The 15,138-nt window shown below is 29.7% G+C and overlaps 2 protein-coding genes across 2 annotated transcripts; one reads left to right on the top strand and one right to left on the bottom strand.

Annotated features, from left to right (window-relative positions):
- Nucleotides 1–2,367: 2,367 nt before the first annotated feature.
- Nucleotides 2,368–4,369, top strand: LOC124933656 (transcription factor MYB86-like). Its single transcript, XM_047474092.1, has 3 exons — nt 2,368–3,050; nt 3,116–3,245; nt 3,321–4,369. The coding sequence occupies exons 1-3, from the start codon at nt 2,918–2,920 to the stop codon at nt 4,063–4,065; spliced, it is 1,008 nt and encodes a 335-aa protein (XP_047330048.1). The 5' UTR covers nt 2,368–2,917; the 3' UTR covers nt 4,066–4,369.
- A 5,234-nt stretch (nt 4,370–9,603) lies between these two features.
- LOC124933655 (copper methylamine oxidase-like) lies at nt 9,604–14,976 on the bottom strand. Its single transcript, XM_047474091.1, has 12 exons — nt 14,453–14,976; nt 13,984–14,093; nt 13,590–13,895; nt 12,941–13,053; nt 12,258–12,588; nt 11,958–12,173; nt 11,625–11,861; nt 11,185–11,370; nt 10,921–11,061; nt 10,186–10,454; nt 10,016–10,097; nt 9,604–9,935 (listed from the first exon to the last, which is right to left on the bottom strand). Exons 1-12 carry the CDS (start codon nt 14,658–14,660, stop codon nt 9,801–9,803), a joined length of 2,334 nt encoding a protein of 777 aa, XP_047330047.1. The 5' UTR covers nt 14,661–14,976; the 3' UTR covers nt 9,604–9,800.
- Nucleotides 14,977–15,138: the final 162 nt, after the last annotated feature.

The raw sequence follows: 15,138 nt of genomic DNA, 5'->3' as shown, positions 1-15,138 counted from the left end.
ATAACAAATATGAACCCACAAATATGAACAAATATGAACCAAATATGAATGAAATATGAAAAGGTTTTGAAATGAAGAAAATGTAAACATGAACATAACTGTTTATCAGATCTGAAATGAACATCTACCTCGACGACCTTCAAATCCTTAGAATCGGAGATCTGCATACCCTAAACCCTAGAATCGGAGATCTGCATGCAAAATAGATTTAGGGTTATAAATCTTGTAAATCTGTATAGATAAAAACATAAATGGATTATGTTAGAAGATCTTGTAAATCTGTATAGATCTGTATAGATAACCGCCGCCGTCCGTCGCCGTCCGTCGTCGCCGCTGGCCGCCGTGAAGGAGAGAACGGGAGAAGAGAGAGAAAGAAAACTAAGAAAATGAAAATATTTGAGTATTTATACTAACTCTAATCCACTTCGCGAAACGCTAAGTCACTTAGCGTTTCGCAACAAGGGCAAAATCGTATAAAAAAAAATATAGAACCACGAGCGCAAAAAAATTATAATATTACCATCAGATCAAATAACCTCATCAAATTTCCCAATTAGCTATTGTCACTCTATTTTATGATTAATTAGTTACTATAAATTAAATTAATAAATGTAATTTTCTTTTTAAAAAAGATATTTGAACAAACAAGAGAGAAACACAAATGAAATAATATTCCATTAATGAGACATTTGTTACCTAATTAGCTATTGTCACTCTATTTTATGATTGAAGTAAAGTTATTAATTAGTTACCAAAATTTTGGTAAATATCAATTACTAACAATTAAATGTTATAAAAATGTTATAAAAGTTCTTAACTTTTATGAGTCCCTAAAAAATGTTCATTTCAACTTATATCCCTAAAGTTTTGAAAGTATTTGAAATTAAACACTTTAAAGAATTTGAAAACCCTTTGAATCAGACAACATTATTTTTAAAGTTAATAATTTGGTGTTTTAATTATTTCTCTAGTTGTTACACTATCAAATATAACTTTTTTTTTTATAAATTAAATAAGAATTTCACTTAAACTACACTAGTAGTAAATTAAGGGCTAGTTTGATTCAGCTTATTCTCAACTTATTGACGTCAGCTTATCCAGCTTATTCTCATGTACGTTTATATGATTTTAGCTTATTTAATTGAGTATGTTTGATTAAGTTTATACGCTCAACTTATTTATTTTTTATATTTATAATATTATTTTATAATTAATATTATATATATATTAATTTAATTTTAAATATTAATAAATGATTTAAATTAAAAAATAATATATATTTAAAAATAAATTATATTAATATATTAATTTTTATAAGTTTTTTTTAATATATAATTTTAAATATTAATAAATGACTTAAATTAAAAAAAATAATATATTCTAAAATAAATGATATGAATAAAAAAATAAATTATTATTATATATATTTTTCACATTTTCACAATTTACCTCAAATTCAATATTTTCTATTTATTTTTGAGTTCTCTCACTATTATCATTCATTTCAATTGTAATTCGATAATTTTAAATAATTAAAACTAGTTTAATTTCTAAAATTATAATTATAAATAAAAAAATTATAATGTATTTATATTTTATATTTTGCTTAATTATTTTATATATAAAAATACATATATTATAAATAATAAATAAAAATATATTTAAATGTATGTTTTTTTATTATAATAATTTTATATAAATATATAAAAATATTATAAATATATAAAATAGATGAGAGATAATGAATAAAATGATTAGAGAGAGATTAAATTGATGAGAGAGAATGAATAAAATGATTAGTGAGATTAAATTGATGAGAGTGAATGAATAAAATGATTAGAAATGAATAAAATAGATGAGAGAGAATGAATAAAAAAATATTTAAAATTGATGAGAGAGAAAAAAACTAAGATTATAATCTTAAACGCTGAGGAGGGAGGTAGCGAGAAATTTGAGTTTAAACGTAAAAATGTATTTGATTATAATATTTTGCATGAGCTTATTACTCAAAGTTACCGTAGCTGCTTAGCAGACACCAATAAAACCAATAAACTGCTTATAAACGCTAAATCAAACATGCCCTAAGTAAGAACATATTAAACTATTTGAATAGTATAGTACATGTCATAACATTATTTTATCACATTAAAATTTTGTTTTAAGAATTTTATCAAAAACTCAATTATATTTGTTTCAATCATTATTAAAAATACTTTTACTTTACTTTTATAAAATTTAAATTTTAAACAAAAAAAAATATTATAATAATTTAACCAATTAAAAATTCAAATAATATATTTTTTCATTAAACAATTTTTTTAATAAATAACCAACATCAAACCAGTTCCAAAAGACAAAAATAAAGAGACCCCACAAAAGATTACACCTTTTCATTTAAGTATCTTGAAAAGTAATATGAACAAATTGAACCATATCCTTTTCCTTTCAAAGTTAGTATGCTTATATAAAACATTAATATTAGTTTATGGACTTATTCATGAATCTTATCATCATCAACATCATCATCACACTATGTAAATTGTAATCCACAGTTGCTCTCATTAATTTTACCTCATAGTTAATTGTTCTATAAATATAAGATAGAAGATATCTTAAAACCCAATCCAGTAAAAAAAACAAAAAAAAACAATCCATTTGCTTAAATCTCACTTGATTGCTTCACCTTCCCCATTCTCTCTATGTCTTCTCCATAACTTGAATCCTAAGTTTGATTTTGTTTTTTTAAATCCTTCTTCTATTACCACAAAAACTTGCTATAAACTCATATGGAGTATTAATTAGCTTACCTCATCTCTCACCTGTCCAATGATTTGAACTATCACACTCCACTATTCTGTCTCCTTCCTCCATATATATATGAATAGATAGCATTGGATGATCCATTGTTAGAGAAGAAATGGGGCGTCAATCATGTTGTGCCAAACAGAAACTAAGAAAAGGGTTATGGTCACCTGAAGAAGATGAAAAGCTTTACAATTATGTCACTAGATTTGGAGTTGGATGTTGGAGCTCTGTTCCTAAACTTGCTGGTATATGATCTTTTTCTTAATCCTTCTCCTTTTTTAGATCATAATTCAAATGGATTTTTGTTTAGGTCTCCAAAGATGCGGAAAAAGTTGCAGATTGAGATGGATAAACTATTTGAGACCCGACCTTAAAAGAGGAATGTTTTCTCAACAAGAGGAAGATCTTATTGTTACTTTACATGAAGTTCTTGGAAATAGGTAATGTGCCAATTTTGAATTCTTTCTCTTGTAAAAGTTGAGTTTTTAGTTCTTACATTGTTGTTGCTGTTTTAGGTGGGCTCAAATTGCAGCGCAATTGCCGGGGAGAACAGATAACGAGATAAAGAATTTCTGGAATTCGTGTTTAAAGAAGAAACTGATGAAACAAGGACTTGATCCAAATACCCATAAGCCATTAAGCATTGATCAACCAGAATCATCTAGAGGAAAAGATCATGATCATGATCATGATCATCTTCATCAGAATAATTACATTCCATCATCAGGTGAAATTGTGCAGCAACAGTATTACTATGATCAAGGTAATAGTAGCCATGAATCATCAAAATCAATGTTTGATCCTCTGTTTATGTATGACTTCAACTCAAACGGTGGAAACCCAATTGGGTTCAATTCAAATGAACCAAATCATCATTATGGTGAGTTTGGATTTGGAGATTCATCGGCTGCTGCAGGACCATTCTTGATGATGGATGGTAAAGAAAGCTCAACCACCATCATGAACAACAACAATAACAATATGATGGAGAATGGGATGTTTGTTCAATCTGAATGTTGGGGAAATTACAGTAGTAAAGTTGAGTCAATTTTGCAGTGTGAATATAATAATCATAGTATTAATCATGATGAGGTCAAACCTTCAACAGATCAAGATTTGATGATGATGATGATGATGAGGCCAAATCATCAATGGCAAGATATTCATGAACAAGGGCAGCAGAATTCACAGCATTTCAGTACCTATCAATTGCCATCACTTTCAGGAGATCCAAATGTGGATATTTTCCAACAGATGTAAATATTTACCAATTTCATTTCTTTCTTCCCTTTTTTATTTTAATTATTTATTTTTTGTGTTTTTTTTTTAAATATTTTTATATATAAAGGCATGAGAGAGGGGAAAAGATGGTTATTTTTTTATTAAACCCATGTTTTTATTCATCTGGACATTAAATAAGATTGTATTTTTATTTTTATAATTATAAGTTCAAACCATGTGTTCAAAATAGGGTCAAATCATTTTTTGTGGTCCAGATTTAACCTAGTCCAAGAAGGTTTATCTTAAAATATTTTATGAGGATAATGTTGTTTTCATATCTTTCATTTTCCTTGGTTTTTAGTTGTCAAAAGATGAAAATTTTGATATTTTTAATTATATAATTGCTTAATTAGTTTATGTTTATGTTTTAAATTGAGACTAGTGTGAAATTTAATAATATATAAATTTAGTTTATTTTAAAAGAGCAAAAGTCAAGTTGAAAGACTTTTGTTTATATAAGAGAATAAAGTTTTTAAATAAATTGAATGAGATGGTGACAGTGGGAGCTGTGCTAAATTAGTACAAAATTGGTTAAAAAGAAAATAATTATTTTACTTTTGTGTATATTATATTGTATATATTATTTATTTTGATGAAATTGTTTGCATAAGTTGAAATCCAAACTTTGCCACAATTAGTTTTAACCCAATAAAATAAAGTAAATCTCATTTGATTTTTAGCCACATAGTTTGCATTACATTTCATATAAATTCTTTTATACTAATAAGATTTAACTTATTATTTAATTTTTATATTACAACAACTCACCATTACAAAAAAAAAAAATCTAAAATAAAAATTCAATACATCATGAATGAAAAACTAAAACTAAATGAATGGACGAACACCCGAAAATTGAAACATTGAATTTTAATAAAATCGTAAGAAATGAAATTCAACGTGACCATAGACCCTAGACGTTGATCAACAACAACACAAATATTCATATTTTTAGTCTTAAATTTTTTTATTTGTTTTTGTGTTTGTGTTCATATTTATGTTTCAATCACAAATATTCATATTTTTAGTCTTAAATTTTTGTATGGTTTGTTTTTGTGTTTGTGTTCGTATATATGTTTGATTTTTGTGTTTGCCCACATGTCAACTTTTTCTTGTCATTTTTATTGTTAGTGTTTTGTAAATAGTTTGTTTTGCTTAAATAAAAATGTGTTTTTTTTTTCATTTAAGGTGGTTAAATGATTCTTTTGTTATATTTGAATTAATGTTTTAAAATAATTCAAGACAAAACATTTTTATAACTTGTACTAAAATATTTTTACATTTAGATTCACTATTTCTTCTCCAACTTTCTAAAGAAACATAAGTTAATGAAATTTGTTTCGCCTTAGTAATAGATGGGGAGCATGTTAGAATATTAGGTTTAGATTTAACTTGTGAATTTTACTTTGTTATTGGTCCCATTATCTAACCCTAGTTAATTTCTTATGTCTTTGGTAAAAAAAGTAAAAACTAGGTATGAACGACACTTCAAATGGCAACCACAAAAACAGCTAGTTGTGGAAATTTCACACTGGCAGACACGGATAGTCTAATAACACTTCATTAATTTAATGAATTTTCAAATAAATAGTTTCTCTAATATGGGAAAAGAGGAAATTATAGATAAATTAGTCTATTTTGTTCTGTGTTTTCCCTACACCAAGGATGGACAGATGATATAATTAATATTTGTGTCCAAGATTAATTTCATATTCTAAGTCAATCTAGTCATGTTCCCTACCCATATCCTAATCTCCTATTAATATTTTTTTTAGAAAATGGTACATCTATATATAAAAAAAAAAATTCAAATACAATCACACATCTTGACATTAAAATATAATAATAATAATAATAATAATAATAAAATAGTTCAAATACAATCACAAATCTTGACATTAAAATAAAATATAAAAAATAGTCAAAATAACCGTGAAAACAATGGATTAGCATCACTTATATTTTCGGAAATATCGTAATAATAACATTATGAATGATACAAATCGTTTGGATTTGGTGAATGATAGCATTTTTATCCAATACTATCTCATATCTTTATAATAATTATATATAGAATAATATATTTTTTAAACTCGTACTCTATAAAGACATTCTTAGGATGAGATAAAGAATATTAAGTTTTATTTTGAGTATCTTTTTGAAATTTGTAGGTGTATTATATACCTATTTCAATTTAATTATGTCATTCACTTTATAATTTTTACATAATAGTAAGTGAATTTAACCGAAAAACTAATAAATCTTATCGAGAATTTACGAGTTCAATAAATTGTTGAGCGGCGTTCTTTGTAGAACGTTTAGTTGTTGTTGTTAGAAAACATCCATTGATTAATGAGGTATATTTTCACAACTTCTCACGATTCAATGACATTATCTTAATGAAACATTTAGTGATTCATGGTGTGAAGTACACGATCAAACATCTTACGAGGGATCATAAGCTATACGAGTTATTTGTCTATTTCGGTAAGAAGCTACGTACTATATTTAGTTTTCGAGATTCTCTTACACTGCTCCAGAGTATAGTCTTACTAACTCCTGGCCTTTCCCATGCGTTCTTTCTTGACTTCTTGAAAAGGGCAATTCAGGTCTTCCTTAGAAGTTGTCGATCAAAATGATATAACTCTTTGTACATAAACAATTTCCATCATTTTTCATTGTAAATGAGAAATATAAAAAAACATATATTGGTGTTGTCTTGAATTTTTATTTCTGTTATCATAAAATTGACAAGTATTGAATAAGCATAGATAAGAAAATGAAATCAAATTAATATTTGTTATGAAATAAATAAGGTTATCTAAGGTATTAATAATATGTGTGGATATTTATGGAAAGAGATTTCAAATGTGTTCTTTAAATGTTTAAATTAAATTTTGAAATAAAATAGTCAATAAAAATTAGAATATTGAGCCATTATGCATAAAATCATACATTCTCATTTTCTAAAATATTAATTTACAAGTTAATATTATTATATAAAGGTTGATTAAAAGTGCTTAGTGAACAATTTCACACGTTTTATTATTGTTTTATTTATTTAGTTTAATAAAAAGATTCATCCTATCTCTAAAAAAACAAATAATAATAATAATAATTTTATGTGGACATAAAAACTTCTTTCCAAAATGACCTTGCAAACCCCACCTTATACCATCTGTACCCATTTAATTCATCATTTATTCACACTACCCATTGTCAACATTCAATAAGATAGTCACAACACCAATAATGGAAAGTACCTTATTACATTTTTTTCATATATAATTTTTTTTATTAAGTTTTCACATATATTATGTAAATTAAAAAATAAATATAACCAAAGAAATAGTACAGAGTATAACCATTCAATTAATTTCATTGTCTAACATATATGAATTGATTAATAAAAGACCTCTCAAAGTAAAATGTGACATTATCCTTTATAAAAGAAAGACCTTATTGTGGTAAGTCTAAAACCTTCTTGATATCATTTAACTATCTAGCTAGGTTGAGTTTATTCATTAATGTTCTCATAATATTCTATTGAGGAATGAATAATGTTTGATAAAATCTTTTATGGAGTATTATTATTGGAATTTAATGTGTGATGGCGGAGTCTTTGGGTAGTTACCAAAAAGTTTTGATTGATTCGGCTATATGACATACTTATATATTTGAGTTATAATCCCAATTATTTTCTGGTAGACTATCTGATTAGAGAGAAAACGTCGGACCTTAATCAATCGTAGTCGTCCGATGCGTATCATTTACAATACTATTATTATGATGATTTATGAGTCTCGTTTCGGAAAGACGGTAGAATCGATCAGGGAATTAATGTTCTTCTCGAGTACCTACGAGTTCGATAACTTATTGATTAACGTAGTTGTATTTTATTTTTTTCTCTTGTCATGATTTGTCGTTTTGTTCAAAAACAAATTATTATTTCATATATATATATATATATATATATATTTTTAAAAAATGTTAACACAACTCCACGTTATAATATTCATTTTTAACTTAAGATTTTAGTGTGAATCGAATATAAAATATTTGTTATATTAAGATAGTATAATTAATTTTTAAGTTTACTGTTATTATTATTTTGTTAGATGTGTAAATTATTAATGATATTCTAAATTTTTAAAAGAAAAAAAGGTACTTTTATGGAAACATCAAATTTGAGGTTTTAATTTTTCAAATAATTTAAGCTAGAATGGACTTCTCTTTTGGGATTAGATTATCATTTAGAATTTATTTATAAGTAGATATTGACAACTAGTTCCGAACAAATTAATTAATAGGAACACCTTAACGTCACACATTTCTTAGAGCATCCAACAATAGTTAAATATATACATTTGCTAAACGACAAAAAACACATAATGGGGATCGAGAAAAACAAGATAACAAAATCAATCGCAATGACATATGTTTCGCTTAAAATTGCAGTTTGAAAAACAAAAAAGGTCTGCAATTTGTTATAAGATCAATGATGGTAAAGTGAAACTTGTCTATCAAATTGCTTGATGAGGAACTTAGAAGAAGGTTTCTTTGGTTAAAAGTTAATTTATTTCAAGATTTTGTCATGAATGATAATGATAATGAAATGCTTAACAAGCTTATTAGATTTGTCACGAGAATGCTTACTTACTTTGAGAGGGAGAAAAGAAATTATTAGACTAAATAACAACTTGATCCTTTGGAGATTAAATAAATACTCTTATAATATTTTTAAATAAGTTATAATTTATTGAACTTTGATTATTATAACCTCTTAAATTAAAGGGAAATGAGTCATGTTGGTTTAAAAAACTATATTGATAAAAATTAAAAATAATATTTATTCAATAAAAAATATAAGAAATGTTGTGTAAAGAAGGAAGTAAATCTGATATCAATGTTTTTTTAATGTGGAATATCAACTTATATCACCAAAATTTTTATTCTTTGGGTTCATTCTACAGAAAAAAAAATTAAAAATAAAAATTAATATCATTAAAATCTCAAAATAATTCTTAAAAATTTCCAAATATAAATTCTTAAATTAAGGATCAAACTTAAATAAAATTCTTAAATACTATGTTAAAGAAAATATCTTAATTCATTTATGAAAAAAATTTAAATTACTAAAATTGTGATAACTAAAATCTTATATAACACACGGTTATATAGAATAAATTATTAGTATTATAAGAATTTTCGATTATATACAATTTTAAGAAAAAAAATCAAATTTTATATATAAATTAAAACAAATATTTTATTTATACTTTTTCTTTAGTATTATTATTATTTTTAATCAATTTTATAATTAAATTATATATAACAAATATTTTATTAAAATAAATTTTTACCATTTATAAAATAAATTCTCAATTTTAAAACTAGACAACTATTTGTACCAATATAATTCACCTAATTAACTATCCAGATGGGTGAATAATTTAAGACTATTTATAATTGGATATACTAATAATGTAGATAATACTATTTTTACCTAAATTATGGACCAAGCAAAAACTACTTATAAAGTTCCATAAGTTTTATTTATTACAGATTTATCAAGCAATTTAAGTTTAAGGAATAACCAAAGTAAAAACAAATCCAAGGGGCCAATTCAGAACAATTTGTTGGCATTATTATCAAAGGGAAATCATAATCTTATAGAAGCATGCAATATAGAAGTAGATAGAGTTTGAGCATTTTCAAAGCTTAGCCACTAAACCATTTGTATTCGGCTTTGAAACTCCAGTTTCCTTGGCATCGGTATCTTTGCTCTCCAATTCCGACACGTTTGGAGGTACATCCACAGCCGGAGAGCAGTTGAAGAACCCATGAGGCTGCAACAAAACAACAACAATCGTCGCGTTTTTATTTTAACAAACATCCAAACTGACTAATGAAAGAAAAAATTACATACCTGAAGCACAAAACCGATGTGTTCCACTGGCATAACAGGCCAATCTTCCAGACGAGGAACATGTGTGATTCCAAAGTTATACCTGTAAATAAAGATGAATCTTGTCCTTTTTTTCTTTTTTAAATTTTAGAAGAAATACAGGAAGAGGAGATAGGAACAATGGAACATACCAAAGAACGATGTCAGTCTCTTCCAAGGATCGATTTTGCTTCACCCATGTGGCTAAACCCTCTCCAACACGAGGATTCTGGTTAGGAAATTCACTCCCGGGAAAAGTTTCGTCTGGGGAAAATTGAGTAACCCAGAGATTGTGCTTCAGAAAAGCAGCTCTTCTCAGAAATTTAGCCTCAGGACCTGCTAGTGGCAAACAATTTGCACCAGGAACTAGCTTGTACCCAGTTAGTTGTCCAGTCCTATTCACAGTCCTTGTATTCCTCACCTGAGCAATTTTCGCCAACAAAAAATTGAAACATAAGAATTTGGATTCTAAATGTGAAATCGTCAATAAATTTTATAATATGTGTTCCCAAATGTGATCTGGATCGACATCTAGATGAGAAATCTGAAGCCTATATCAATATTCTATTTTAAAATCTTGATTAATCAAAAGTTAATACTTTTTTTGTTTGGTTAGTCGAGTGAACTATTGGTTAATCAGACAACTGTAGGTCACAAGTTTGATTCTAAAAGCACTTTGATTTGATGAAGTGAGGGTCATGGCGGTGTAATGTTCTGTTATAGTCTCGAAAGAGAACTATATATCAGCAAGGAAAAGTTAATTATTGCTTAGACCATGTATAAAAGAATGACTTCCATCCAAGAACCACATCTCTTTCCATTCAAGGTTAAGGACCAGTATTCCCACTAAATATAAAGCAAAAAAATGAATAGTGCCGATTTCTTACAATCCAGTGACGAGCTGACGATGGATTACAATCGCGCATTGCTTGCAGTTCAGATTTGAGCAATGTCTCCTCAGCATAAAAAGCATTGCTGTGAATATTGTCTTCCCCAGGTTCTGCAACTTTAACATTCACCTCAACAACCTACATTAATAAAGAAAAACAAAACCATCTTAATTCAAGAGAAATCAACCATTGTTCAAGGTGGGATATAATTGAAAGTTCATGTCTCCATGAAAATTCACATTGAGAGTTCAAAATGGTTACCTGATTGTATGCTTCGCCAGGCCTACAATCAACAGACATATCCATACGAGCAACAAAGAAATGCTGATGAACTGGAGCATACAACCCTGGAGCAATGGTTGTCCCATATTTTCGGACTTCCCCTGGCTGCAATGCTCCTAAGCTCAGTATTCCAGTCAGTTTAACTTCAGCTTCAATTTTTCCATCCTGAATAACCGTAACCACAGAAATCATTTTCATGATACGAAAGAATACACTTTCCAATTCTGAATCTGAATCCGGATTCAGACAAATGTCTAACTAAGTTATGTTTTCAAACGTGATCATATCAGGATCCACATGCAGATAAAATATATAACAAAAGGAAGTGTTTCTGCATGTTACTTAAGTATTATGATTATATGAAACAAGAGAGAATATAACAAACAAAATGAACCCATCTGTCAAAGAACTTGACTTGCCTGATAAAAGTGCCAGAAGAAACCATATTCATAATTTGCTACCGTACATATAAAAGAAACCGTTAGCCTTCTAGACCTCCGAACTTCTGCCAAGCCTGTTCTCCAGTCTTGGTGCTTCCATAATATCCCGTGATCTTCTTCGTGTAAGCAAACACAATTCTCAGTCGTCTCAACACCTCCAGTGAAATTTATGAAATGAGCATCAAAGTACTTGATATATCCTAAACAATCACATCCCTGAAATTTATGGAAGGTTTCAGAGTCAAAACAGTGTAAAGAAAAACAGCCAAGTGATAATCAAGGATGACCAAGTAATAACAGAAAGAAACAAACCCTTTTCAAGGAGTGAGCATTTTTTCCCAGACCATCCTCCCCAGCATCAAAAGCATTCTTCCTGTAATGTGGCTCATTCGGGTCCCCATAAGGCACAACCATCTCAACAAAACTCAACCTGTTAGCAACAGGTCTACGACCACGACTACCATCCACATATGCTACAGAATGGATAACCAAACCCTCTCTTGGAGTAAATCCCACTCGGAAATTCCACTGCAAATGGACCAAAAATGTACTATTACCTACCAAATTGCATATTCTCTTAAACTAGGTCAGCAAGCATGGATTATGAAATACCTTTTGCCACTCCACGTAATTCCCTCGAACACGAAAGCTTGGGCCTTCGGGCTGCACAACATGAAGAGGCTTAACGTCACTTCGATCTGCCCCTCCTCTCGTTTCACCAGCAGTATAGTTCCTCAATGGATCAGCAGGTGGTAAAGGGACAATTTTACGATCTTCAAACTCAATCACCACCATATTCTGCATGTCAACGAGAACATGAATGCCTTCCACTGGCCGCGCATAACCATTTTCCATAGGACAGTCACTTTCTGTCCTGCAAAATATGAGCGGTTTGGCAAGTCTACGGCTAGGAGCATCAGCTTCGCCATGGTAACCGACACACCTACAAGGAAGTTTATACTTGCAATTGTTACTCTTGGGCTTAAATATCTGCACCTTTGAAATCAGTGTAACCATGAAGAATCAGAACAAGGAAGGAGAAAACTAGATAGAAGAAAAATAATTTTTTTCAGGGGGTCAACTACGACGTTAGGAATGAGCATTATTGTGAGAGTTTCCGCTTTGAGTGAGTTTCATTGACACTTGTTGTCTTTCCTGAATTGGTGACAAATCAAGTTATGACTTGTAATTACTTCGTCGTATTCTAATCATAGTTGATAGTTGATACGACTTTCGTGTTGACTGTGATTATTATGAAAGTTTCAGTTTTCAAAAAAATATTATAATTGACTGACCAGGGATCAACCATGACAAGATCCATATCCTCAATTCCTCTCCTTTTCATAGCTTCGATAAACATGGGATGTTCTTTCACGACTGCTTCACATTCAGCATACTCCACAGCATCCTGTGATTTCAAATGGTTTAGTTCTTGCGTAAAAGGTAGCATAAACAATCATGGTGCAAACCAATTTCTGAATACAAGTAAACAAGAAGAAGAAAAGAAGTTGTCTTAAAATTAAGCCATCTTGAAGTGGTATCAAACTAATAATGGCAACTCGAAGTTGTCTCTAAAGAATCCTCCCTAAGTTTTTTTCCTGAAGGAGGGCTAGCACACCATCTCATTGCCATAGCCTCCCATTTCAGTCAAGGTTTTTTCAGTGAGAATCCTCGTATCTCAACTTCTTAGTTGAAGACTCTTACCCTTTAAGCTAAGAGTATCATAATTATAGAAGATAAATGCCCAAGAGGGCCATATTTGTCCATCATTGCACCATCCTTGTTTCAGGCTTAAAAGACATGATAAATCATGGATTACTCTTTTGTCTGCAACTTTCCCAAACATCTACTACTTCAGATGTTTGTTTAGTCCGACATCAATTATCTGAATGCAGTTAAAAAAATTCAAAAGGAAAAGATAAAACATTAGAAAGATGGAGATACCATGGGAGGTTGGACATCTTGAACAACATTTGATAAAACAACTTTTCCCCTATGATGTCCACCACGTGTTGCTGCATGCACTTCACTGAGCTCAACCGTCCATAAACTAGTCTCGTTCGACTTTTTGTTGTAGACAACGAGTCTGGCTCTTCTAGGAGGGAGCCTACTAGGAATTAAAGGTCCACCTTTGGTTCTTGGCAACAATGATGGCTGGAAAGGAGGGAAAAAATATGCATCTGCCAAAGCAACAACACTTTTTGAAGGTTCTAGTAAAACCACTTCAATGAACCGCATGCCATCTCTAACCTGAAAAAAGTTATATAAAAGCTAATAAGTTTCAATGAACATTCAACCAAAACTTGTATATTTATTTAACCCAAGTTGTGTTTATAACCTCTGGTGTTGCTCCAGCAGCTCTCACAGTTGCCACAGCTATTGCAATTTCTGCAGCTGACAATGGGTCTAAAGGGTGAAGTGTTTGAGGTCTTGCCATCATTTGAATCCCTGTAACATATAACATACATCTATCATTTGCTATTTGAGAAAACTAGGATTTGAAATCGGTGATGACAAGAATAAAATTTCAAACAACAATGAGGTCACCATTGAATATTGGCACGTAATGAACAAATTGACACCACATGAATTTTCCATAACATAATTGATGTTCTGGGTTTTTGTTTTAAAGTCTTAAAACCAAAAGGGCAGTAAAGACTGACACTAAAGAATGGATTACAGACATGTTGACAGATCAAGAAACGCTCATGAATAGAGAGATCTAAAATAATTTCATACAAATGGATGGGTTCATTTTCATTTCTTGTCAAGTTATATATAAATGAGTGTGGGAGATGTAGAGTGACCTTTAGTAGAAGCGTTTGTGGAAGATTCAGAGTTGATCAAAGGCGTTGCAGCAGTTTTAATCGTCTTCTGATCGTCTTTAGACCAACTCTGAGACATCTCAGAAGAAGCAAGAGCTGCGGAGACAGAAGGGGTAGAAAGCTTCCGGTGGACGGGAGTGGGATCGGAAGGAATGCAGCAGGGCGTCGTCTTTTTCGTAGTTGCGGCCATTGAAGAGGGTTAACAAGCTCACTAAATCCACCGTAGTAGCGAGTACAATCTACTGACATACAGCAAGACTCAGTGGACAGACTCGATCCTTTTCACCCTCCACAATGCAATATCCTTGTCTGTAAATAATAATATTCTGGGTATGTAAAATATGTATGGAAAAAGACTATCTTGATATGGAAATGGAAGAGAATCCGAGTTTTTGAGTGGAATATGAAATAGAGAAGAGATAATCGGTGGGTTTTAGAGAGAGAATCGATTGGGTTCAGAAAAAAGGCCGGCGATTTGAAAAGGGGAAGAAGACGAAAGGCGTCAGGCGTGGTGAGAAAGACGAAGAAGGAGACGTCAATTTATGGGAGAGAGTTAAACCAGTGAAAGAAAGATTGTTTCTTGAAATTGAAATTTTTTATATTTTCTTTTAATTTAATTATTATTATTAAGTAATTAGTAGACAGAGATTTGATTGTCTAAAATAAAC

The sequence above is a fragment of the Impatiens glandulifera genome, chromosome 4, assembly GCF_907164915.1.
Source record: "Impatiens glandulifera chromosome 4, dImpGla2.1, whole genome shotgun sequence".
NCBI lineage: Eukaryota > Viridiplantae > Streptophyta > Magnoliopsida > Ericales > Balsaminaceae > Impatiens > Impatiens glandulifera.
This window is presented reverse-complemented; position numbering and strand designations above follow the sequence as displayed.

Excerpts from the sequence above, each read along its gene's own strand:
- LOC124933655 (XM_047474091.1), bottom strand. The coding sequence starts at position 14,660 with ATGGCCGCAACTACGAAAAAGACGACGCCCTGCTGCATTCCTTCCGAT. Across the intron at positions 12,589-12,940 it reads CTTGTCATGGTTGATCCCTG|GTGTGTCGGTTACCATGGCG; the intron begins GTCAGTCAATTA and ends ACTTCCTTGTAG. Across the intron at positions 11,062-11,184 it reads CTGGCGAAGCATACAATCAG|GTTGTTGAGGTGAATGTTAA; the intron begins GTAACCATTTTG and ends TTATTAATGTAG.
- LOC124933656 (XM_047474092.1), top strand. The coding sequence starts at position 2,918 with ATGGGGCGTCAATCATGTTGTGCCAAACAGAAACTAAGAAAAGGGTTA. Across the intron at positions 3,051-3,115 it reads CTCTGTTCCTAAACTTGCTG|GTCTCCAAAGATGCGGAAAA; the intron begins GTATATGATCTT and ends ATTTTTGTTTAG. Across the intron at positions 3,246-3,320 it reads CATGAAGTTCTTGGAAATAG|GTGGGCTCAAATTGCAGCGC; the intron begins GTAATGTGCCAA and ends TTGCTGTTTTAG.